The following is a 10,106-nucleotide window of genomic DNA, read 5'->3' on the forward strand; positions in this document are numbered from 1 at the left end:
AGCCACCAGGGAAGCCTGTATGTGAAATATCTCCTCCAAATTCCAAAAAATGCATGCCATCAGTGGGTGACTGTAGGTCTGGGCTGCATATAAGAGGACAGTGGAGCTAGAGATGGAGAGGGTGCTTGCCCTGCTTTGATTTTTCTCTACTGACTGGTCAAAGAGCAGGAGGAGAGAATGGAAGTCAGGGAAAACCACTGGAAAGACAAACCCAGTCAGGTGGGGAATGAGCATGTTGTTGAGTGGCAACTCTATAGTCTCATCCTTCTCCTTGGGAGAGAAGAGGCAGCTGCCTGACAGGTTTTGCAAACAGATGTTCAGTTAAGCTTAACAAGGAAACCACATAGGCCAAGGAGGGGATAGAAGGGCTCCGATCTTGGCTATACCTCCTCTGAAAGAGTTGTTTTTCTTGATATCTTTAAAAGCAAGTACATGCCATTCCAATAAACAGAATATTTGACTTTCTTTATTCCATTCTTTCCCCCAAATGTATTCTACTATGAAACACTCTGTATTTTGTTGTACACCTATTAGTACCCTGTGGAACTTTATATGCTGTCTATCTTAAACCATCGCACCACAGCAATGTTTTTTCTGTAACAGAATGCAGAATGGGAATCAAATCTAAAATTCAAGAATGGAAAGTAACTTGAATCATTTCCTGTGTTCAGTTTTCTCTTTTGCTATCTTACTGAGAGTGCCTTGGACTGCAAGGGGATCAAACCAGTAAATCCTGAAGGAAATAAACCCTGCATATTCATTGGAAGGACTTCTGCTAAAGCTGAAGTACTTTGATGCTAAAGCTCCAGTACTTTGGCCATCTAATGTGAAGAGCTGACTGACTGGAAAAGATCCTGATGCTGGGAAAGATTGAAAGCAAAAGGAGAAGAGGGAAGCAGAGGATAAGAAGGTTAGATAGCATCACTGACTCAGTGGACATGAATTTGAGCAAACTCTGGGAGACAGTGAAGGACAGGCAAGCCTGGCATGCTGCAGTTCATGGGCTTGCAAAGGGTTGAGGGTTGGACATGATTTAGCAACTGAACAACAAACAACAACAACAAAATAGAAGGTGTCCATATATTTTGATCTTCTGCAGTGTATCTAACTGTAATCATTTAAAACTATGAATTCTTTTTAATTAATTAAATATTTGTATACATGAAAGAAGACTGAAGACTAGTCAGTCATGAAAAAGACAACTGGCATCAGCTCCATTTTTAAATGATCTACGGAAAATCCATACCATACAGTTCAGCAAATCCATTCATAGGCACACGGGATGTGCCAGTGACAAACTGAAGTAATCGTATTCTTTTTTCTGAGTCCATCATTAAAACAGCCTGCATAAAATATAAGCAGCATTTAGGAACATCACTGGAAAAAATGTTAACAAAACTACCCTTAAAAATATGTTACCAGAGTTTAGTTAGAGTCTGAATCATCACTTGTGAAATTTGCATGTTTCCTTTACTTCAAGTTGTGTTTATGGTGGTTTACAAAGTTCTTGAGACTCCATTTCCAAGGCTTCATGGTAACTGTTGAGAATGGGGTTATAGCCTAACAAAGTGACAAAATTTCCTCTTGGCTGTGACTATGTGGCTTTTTAAAATTTTTTATTTACTGGAATTATTATTTAAAAATTGTATTTACTGGCATACCCATTTCTCTATCACATTCCAAGGAGCCAAGTAGGAGTCCCAGAGAATACACTGCAGGTTACAAGTTCCCTTGAAGAATCCCTTCTTTAGTAAGGAACCAAGAGCCTCTCTCTCAGCTAATACTGCCACTTACTACATTTTACTTATCTACAAATAAGTATGTATGAAGGTAAATGTATATAGTACAAAATAAAAAACAATTTTTGTGGGGCTATGTACTGGGTTGGCCAAAAAGTTCATTTGGTTTAAAAGTAAAATTTAAAAACATATTTTTCATTTTCACCAAGAACTTAATTGAATAACATATTCCCTAACTGAGCAAACTTTCTGGCCCACTCAATATATTTTTTGTCTTATCTATATGTGATCCACTAGTATAGGTAAATATGACTGAATCTATCAAAAAGTAACATAAGAAAAGGGAAACCTTCTATTACCTTCCAAAACCACTGGATGACTTGATGATTTATGCTGTAGCCATTTTTGTACTTTGTGTGTTCTCTCCAGTCATTCACATCCACATCTCCCAAGCCACACATCAGAAGCTACATAAGAAGACATGTCAAACTGTAGACAAGAAAAATCAGGGGTACAAAAGTCCTGTTTTAAGATAAAAGCAATATTTCTTACCTCTAGTTCATTTTCATCAAAAATTTTGATGAGATCCTGTGGTATCAGTTCAAAAAACCCCTAGAAGAAAGAATATATTTAAAACCCTAGTTAGTGGGGTCAATGGACAATTCCATACTTCAGTTTCTGGGTGGGAATGGAGAAATCCCATACCCACACAGATTCCTACCCCTACATGGTTCATGGGCTCTTTAACTGACATTTCAATGTCAGCAAGAAAGTACACGTTTGTTCTCCCATTGATTCCTCAAAGTGGTTATTTTCAAACCACCCTACACCTTTCAAGCTTCCTTCTCCACATCACCCTTTACAGCAGACAATTTCTATTTGAGAGAGAAAATAAAAGCAGTTCTGCTGGATGGAATTCCCTTCAACATTCTGCACCCCCACTTAGCACCAACATCCATGAGGGTCTTGTCCCCATTGCAGTGGAGAGAGGGACCACTTCCTCTCTGTGCTTCGTTTGTTTCCCCAAGGATGTCTTCACCAAACCTTTACTAGCTCACATTTTTTTTTTTTTAAGATTTTTGGGGGGATGTGGATCATTTTTCAAGTCTTTATTGAATTTGTTACAATACTGCTTTTGTTTTATGTCTTGGTTTTTTGGCCACGAGGCATGTGGGATCTCAGTTCCCCAACCAGAGATGGAACCTGCACCCCCTGCATTGGAAGGCAAAGTCTTAACCACTAGACCATCAGGCAAGTGCCTATTAACTCACTCTTGATGCATCTAAATTTGTTCAAGCCATATTTACTTTCAAAACAAAATAAGAAAGCAAACCCCTCTTTCTTCTCTTCACACCCATGTTCTGGACAGTGTTACTACACATTACCAAATCCACTTGCTCCCCCTCATCCCTCAACCACTGCAATCTGACCTCTTCACCAATGCTTCCCTGAAACTGTCTTGGAGAAAGTCAAAGACAACTTTATGGCTACATCTAAGGAATACTTACTAGTTCCCTATCTTATCTGACTTCTCTATACTATGATATTGTTGACAATACCTTTGTTCTTGAAACTGTCTGCTGTTGACGGTTTTCCTCTTATGTCTCTGCCTTTGCTGATTTTCTCTGATGTCTCCTTTCTTCCTGTCCATTCCTTAAATGTTGGTGTTCCGACATCCCCGTGTGTGGCCATCCACTTTCACCATTCTTACCATTCTTTTGAATTTTCCATCTTGTTTAGTCCACAGCTTCACAGAAAGCAGACAGTCCCCAGATCTCCATCCTTTAAATCACCCTGAGCTATAAATCTCCTTTCCTGAGTATCATTCATGTGCATGCATAGCTCCGTTCCCACTGTCCTGATCATTTCCCCTGGGGTGATTCCAGCACTTGTTCAACTAGCCTCTGCTGCTTGTCTTGCCCTCCTCTAGCTTCCTATTCATTCATATCACTTCCAGAAAAATCTGAGCAAAATATACACTGAATCTTGGTATTTTATTGTTAGCAGTCTTTAATGCCACCTTCCTTCCTCACTGGACTTCAGAGAAAACACCAAACAAATAGGCCCCTCATCATCTGGTTCCTCCCATCTCTCCAGACTTAGTTCACCTCTTGCATCCCCATTGGCTCAGATGGTAAAGAATCTGCCTGCAAAGTAGGTGACCCAGGTTGGATCCCTTGGTTGGGAAGATCCCCCGGAGAAGGGAATGGCTACCCACTCCAGTATTCTTGCCTGATGAATTCCATGGTCAGAGAAGCTTGGCAGGCTACAGTCCATGGGGTTACAAAGAGTCAAACACGACTGGGCAATTAACACTTGCATCCTCTCATCCAGTACAACTGCCTGTATTTTCTCTAATGTGTGCCCAGTCTGTCTTATTACTAGACTTTACATGTGCCGCTCCCTCTGTTTGGAACTGTATTTCCTTCTTCTCTGTGGCTGGCCAATCCCTCTACCCCTCCCATGGCCCTGCCCCCACCTCTCCCTGCTCTGGTTTCTACCTCTCTTCTCTGCTCACCTAGTACTATGGGCTTCCCTGGTCCATTTCACCCTTAGATTCTCTGCTCCTCGACAACAGGACCTACGTCCTTTTGCCTTGCATAGCACCAGACACACGGTCAGTGCTCAGTATTGAATAAATGAAAAAGTGTGTGATATTTAACAGAAGACTTTTAATTAGCTTAGGAAATGAGTGCCCTGGCAACAGCCTAAATGTTCATCAATTTGGAACTTTAAGTGACTTATGAATTTACATGATGAATAAAATACAGCTACAAAGAAAGGTCACTATATATCTTGATATGTAAAACACCTCCAGTAAGTATTTGACAAGAGAAGAAAAAGAGTCACAAACCAACATGTATGGCATGATTCCATTTAGGAAAAGACATAAACGGCATGTTCCAGGGGTTCCCAGGGGCTTCCCTAGTCGCCCAGATAGTAAAGAATCTGCCAGCAATGCAGGAGAGCTGGGTTCAATCCTTGGGTTGGAAAGATCCCCTGGAGAAGGGAATGGTTACCCACTCCAGTAATCCTGCAAGGAGAATTCCACAGACAGAGAAGCCTGGTGGGCTACAGTTCATGGAGTTGAGAAGAGTTGGACATGATGAGTGACTAACACTTTCACTTTTCAGGGGTTCCCAACCCCTGGGGCATGAATAAGTGCTGGTCTGGGGAACTGGGTCACAGCAGGAAGTGGGGGTGGGCGAGCCAGTGAAGCTTCATCTGCTATTCCCCATGATTTGCATTACTGCTGAACTATCCCTCCACCTGACCCCAAGATCCACAGAAAAACTGTGTTCCATGAATCAGTCCCTGGGGCCAAAAAGATTGGGGTCTGCTGATATATTCCACGCTCTTGTCCCTTTGTTCACCTATGTTTACTTAAGGTGAGGGGAGGGGACTATAAAAGGTGAGGGGGGATCCATGCTACGGAGGACTGTTTATTGCATGGACTTCTTGAATGACTGCTTTTTAACTCAACATCTATTCATTTAATACTCTGTTAGTATGAAAACAAGGGCTTCCCTTGTAGCTCAGCTGGTAAAGAATCCACCTGCAATGCGGGAGACCCCAGTTCAATTTCTGAGTCAGGAAGATCCCCTGGTGAAGGGATAGGTTACCCGCTCCAGTATTCTTGGGCTTCCCTGGTGGCTTAGCTGGTAAAGAGTCTACCTGCAATCTGGGAGACCTGGGTTTGATCACTGGGTTGGAAAGACCTCCTGGAGAAGTCAATGGCTACCCACTCCAGTATTTGGGCATGGAGAGTTCCATGGAGTGTATAGTACATGGGGTTGCAAAGAGTCAGACATGACTGGTGACTTTCACTTCACTTCAGTATGAAAACATGGGCTTCCTTGGTGGCTCAGACAGTAAAGAATCTGTCTGCAATGCAGGAAACCTGGATTCGATCCCTGGGTGGGGAAGATCCCCTGGAGAATGAAATAGCAACCCACTCCAGTATTCTTGCCTGGAGAGTTCCATGAACAGAGGAGCCTGGTGGGCTACAGTTCGTGGAATTGCAGAGTTGGACACGACTGAGCGAGTAACACTTTACTTCAGTATGAAAACATAATTCAAGATGGCTTTAAAAAGCAAATCACATACTACTTTTTTCTCTGATACAATAAGGTCCCTTTTTTCTCTGATATGACAATGGACTGTGCTTTGAAACTATAGGATAGGAAACAAAAGAAAATGAATACCTCTTTAAAAGCAGCCATTTGCTTCTGGATTCGGTTTACAAATCGCCATTGTATTACAAGACTAGAAGAAAGAAAACATTTTATCTTTTTCACAGGGAATAAGAAAAGATGTTAAGGTATACATATTCTGGTTAGAAACAAAAAATAAAGACTAGCTAAGTCCAAGGCAAAAACTGAATGAGTGAGTAAAAGTATAGAATTGTTATAGAAAAGAATATTGAGACTCTGACTCTAGAGAAAGAAAAAGAAGATACAAAGAATCTTCACAGAAAGAAGTACAAAATTATTTCCAGTGAAGTATTTACTAAAAATAGTAAAGTATAACAAAATACTTACTAAATATATTCCTTTTTGTTCTTATTGGTGACAACTATTTCTGATCCACCACTTTTCAACTCATGTTGATGTGTCTGAAATTAAGCATGATATCTTGTATATTATTTTAGTGAAAAAAATAAAGTATACATATTACAGTTATACAAGAAGCCTGGTATTTTAAATTAAATCCACTCAAAAGCTAAGGAAACTTGAAATATTAGTTTTACTAAAATACGTATGGAATGAGTCAAAAGTCAAAGAAGCAGAAATTCTTTCTGAGAGACAGCTTTTGTTACAGGAAAATAAATTTTAAAATAGAATGCAGAAATGTGTTGAGTATATGCATTATTTAATGTCTAAATTTATAAAATTTTGCTTAAGTTATTAAACTTAAGTTTAAAGCTTCACAATTTATGTACCATTTAAATAAATCAAAATTTACAAACCTGTCCAAAAAGTTCTTCATCTATGACAAACCTGAGGTCCAATTCTGTTGGATCATTTTCAAGAATCCATCTTAATGAATTGTAATACTCACTATCCTAGATGGGATAAATTGCATATTTAAAATTTGTGTACAGAAAGAAGATATCTGAATCTGCAAAGAAAGTAACCCAAGGTCTGAATAACTGGACAAAAGACGAAAAGGTCAGATGGATCTCTTTTACACACACACACACACATACGTTACAAAAAGAGATGAATAGTAAGTACATGAGTATAAATACAGATATTGGGACTTCTCTGGCAGTCCAGTGGTTAGGATGCCATACCTCCACTGCAGGGTGGGTGCGAGTTCCATCCCTGGTTGGGGAAGTAAGATCCAGCATGCCACAGGGTGTGGCCAAAAAAAAAAGCATTTATCAATAGCATGGTGCTGCTTAAAAGTTTAGAAGTCTATTTCTGTTTGGAAGCAGTGGAGGTACAGATTTTTACTATCCAGTTAAAGGGTCAGTTCTGAGATATATCCTAACTTCCATGACATTCAGGGGCTCTCAGCACCAGTCCATATGGCCAATGAGACTGTGTTTGAAATGATTAAGTAACTCTGAGGAGACTGCTATTTATACTTGGCCCTAAATTGAAGAAAAATCTCAAATTACATACAGAACCTTAATTTTCTAACTCCAATAACTATGCAGTGTTATGATTTATAAAGAACTATACTGTTCAGGGGCTTCCCACGTGCCACTAATGGTAAAGAACCCACCTGCCAATGCAGGAGACATAAGAGACGCAGGTTCAATCCTGGGTTGGGAAGATCCCCTGGAGGAGGGCATAGCAGCCCACTCCAGTATTCTTGCCTGAAGAACCCTATGGACAGAGAAGCCTGGAGGGCTATAGTTCATAGGGTCGCAAAGAGTCAGACACGACTGAAGCAACTAAGCATGCGTGCACATAATGTTCATACTGATAATATGTCACGAGAAAGGGACTTGGTGCCATGGAAGAGGCCTTGGAATCCATGTGTTCTACACATTTCTATGATGCTATTCAGCATGGGTTATAAGGGTATAGTCAAGGATTTAATTCTTGGGTTTCTGTTTCTATGTAGTAGCCTAATTTCAAAACTTTGCTTTGGACTGCCAGTTTGAAAACATGTCATTCATCACAAATGATCACAATTCAAATACTGACACAACAGACACACAAAATTATTGTATATAGCATGCTGAAGTATTTAGGGAGAAATTTACTCATACCTGAAACTTTCTTTGAAATGCATTAAAGAAATAAGATGGGTTGATAGATAGGGAGCAGGCATGTGGATAGGTATGTCATAAAGTAAGTATGGATAAAAAGCCAATTGTGGAATCTGGGTGGTAGATATACACATATCCACTGTAAAACTTTTTCAACTCTATTATATGTTAGTAAATTTTCCAAATAAAATGTTGGGGGAAATGTTCATTTATATTCAGAACATCCATTGATTTCATCATTAAAAAGTAAGTCTTTAAGATATTCAGTTGCCTGTTAAATTATATTTTATATGATAAGTAAAAAAAACATACCACTGATTCCATATCATGAAGTGTTATTGGCTTGTGCAGCATCATCTTATAAAATGGACGGATGAAAAAACCTTGCAAAAAATCAAATATATTTAAAATGATTACCAAGCAAAAGAAATCAGATAATTACATACCAAAAAGTTTTATGCTTAATATTAACAATCTGAGTAAAGTAAATCAGAAAGAGAAAAATAAATATTGTATATTAGTGCATATAAATGGAATCTATAAAAATGGTACTGATGAACCTATTTGCAAGGAATAGAGACACAAACATAGAGAATAGACTTGCAGACACAGTGGGGGAAGGAGAGGGTGGGATGAATTGAGAGAGTAGCATTAAAACATATACACTAACAGAGGGTGGTACTAAGATGGCAGAGGAATAGGACAGGGAGACCACTTTCTCCCCCACAAATCCATTGAAAGATCATTTGAACGCTGAGCAAATATCACAAAACAACTTCTGGATGCTGGCGGAGGATACCAGGCACCCAGAAAGGCAGCCCATTGTCTTCGAAAGGAGGTAGGACAAAATATAAAAGGATAAAAAGAGAGACAAAAGAGTTAGGGATGGAGACCCATCCCGGGGAGGGAGTCATAAAAGAGGAGAAGTTTCCAAACACCAGGAAACCCTCTCACCGGCAGGTCTGTGGGGAGTTTTGGGATCTCAGAGGGCAACATAACTGGGAGGAAAAAATTAATAAATAAAACCCACAGATGACGCGCCTAATTGCAACTCCCAGTGGAGAAGTAGCCCAGACGCTGGTGTCTGCCACCAGCAAGTGGGGGCTGAACAGGGAGATGCGGGCTGCATTGCGTAGGGTAAGGACTGGGCCTGAATGCCCTGAGGGCAATCTGAGGGAGCTAACGTGAGATAGCAACCCAAACCATGGGATAGCCAGAGAGGAAAAAAAAAAAAGGAAAGAACAAGAAAGAACTTTCCGGCAAAAAGCTTTAACCTAAGGCACTGCCGGGTCTGCTCACAGAACAAAGAGCAAATACCAGAGGAGAGCTAGCCAACAGTGGACCAGCCCATCCTCCACGGAGGCAGAGAGGCAGGCGGGCGACAGCCAGAGCCAGAAGGCAAGGGGCAAACTCGGCCCCAGAGATGGCATCCTCCACCAAACTGCAAGCAGGCTCCCAGTTGCTAACCAAGTCTTTCTGGGATCCTGGACAGTTGACATCTGCCAGCAGGGTCGCAGCCAGAGATCAGCTCCCCAGAGGAGACACAGGGCACACCCGAGATGGCGCTCCCACTGCGCACCCAGGAAACTGAGCATCTAGGATGGGGGAGGTGATAAGACGCACTGCCCCATCTGGGGAGTGTGCACTCGCCAAGCACCTGGTTACCTGAGCTGCTCGGACCAGGGAAGGGCACAAAACGCAGGCCCAACCAAGTCTGTGCCTTTGTGGAGTACCCGAGAACCTGAACCTGAGTGGCTTAGACCTGTAAAGTGCACACAACCTAGGGCCGCCTTAGACAGTTCCCCTGCAGAGCAACCTGGAGCCTGAGCAGTGTAGACCAGGAAAGCACACATGCTGTGAGTGGGAGCAAACCCAGTGTGGCAAAGACACTGTGAGCACTCCCCATACACAGCAGTGATGTTTGTTTGCAGTGTGTTCCTCCCTCCCCACAGCACAATTGAATAAGTGAGCCTAAATAAATGACCACTTTCGCCCCCTTGTATCAGGGCAGAAGTTACATACTGAAGAGACTTGCAAACAGAGGAAGCCAAAATAAAGAAGAGGGAACCACTTTGGAAGTGACAGGTGCAACAGATTAAAACCCTGTAGTTAGCATTGGCTACATTGGAAGGGACCTATAG

The 10,106-nt window shown here is 41.2% G+C and overlaps 1 protein-coding gene across 3 annotated transcripts in view; it reads right to left on the reverse strand.

The window, feature by feature from the left end:
* The window catches only part of NEDD4 (neural precursor cell expressed, developmentally down-regulated 4, E3 ubiquitin protein ligase), a 144,959-nt gene that overhangs the window by 5,109 nt on the left and 129,744 nt on the right, over window positions 1-10,106 (reverse strand). For all 3 annotated transcript variants that reach the window (XM_010836785.1, XM_010836787.1, XM_010836784.1), the window contains 7 exons: window positions 8,278-8,348; window positions 6,709-6,804; window positions 6,281-6,354; window positions 5,945-6,005; window positions 2,292-2,351; window positions 2,099-2,206; window positions 1,247-1,343 (listed from right to left, as the gene is read on the reverse strand). In XM_010836785.1, coding sequence (XP_010835087.1) covers window positions 1,247-1,343; window positions 2,099-2,206; window positions 2,292-2,351; window positions 5,945-6,005; window positions 6,281-6,354; window positions 6,709-6,804; window positions 8,278-8,348 — 567 coding nt within the window. The remainder of the gene's footprint in view (window positions 1-1,246; window positions 1,344-2,098; window positions 2,207-2,291; window positions 2,352-5,944; window positions 6,006-6,280; window positions 6,355-6,708; window positions 6,805-8,277; window positions 8,349-10,106) is intronic.

This window comes from Bison bison, unplaced genomic scaffold (genome assembly GCF_000754665.1).
Source record: "Bison bison bison isolate TAMUID 2011002044 unplaced genomic scaffold, Bison_UMD1.0 scf7180017864066, whole genome shotgun sequence".
NCBI classification, from domain to species: domain Eukaryota; kingdom Metazoa; phylum Chordata; class Mammalia; order Artiodactyla; family Bovidae; genus Bison; species Bison bison.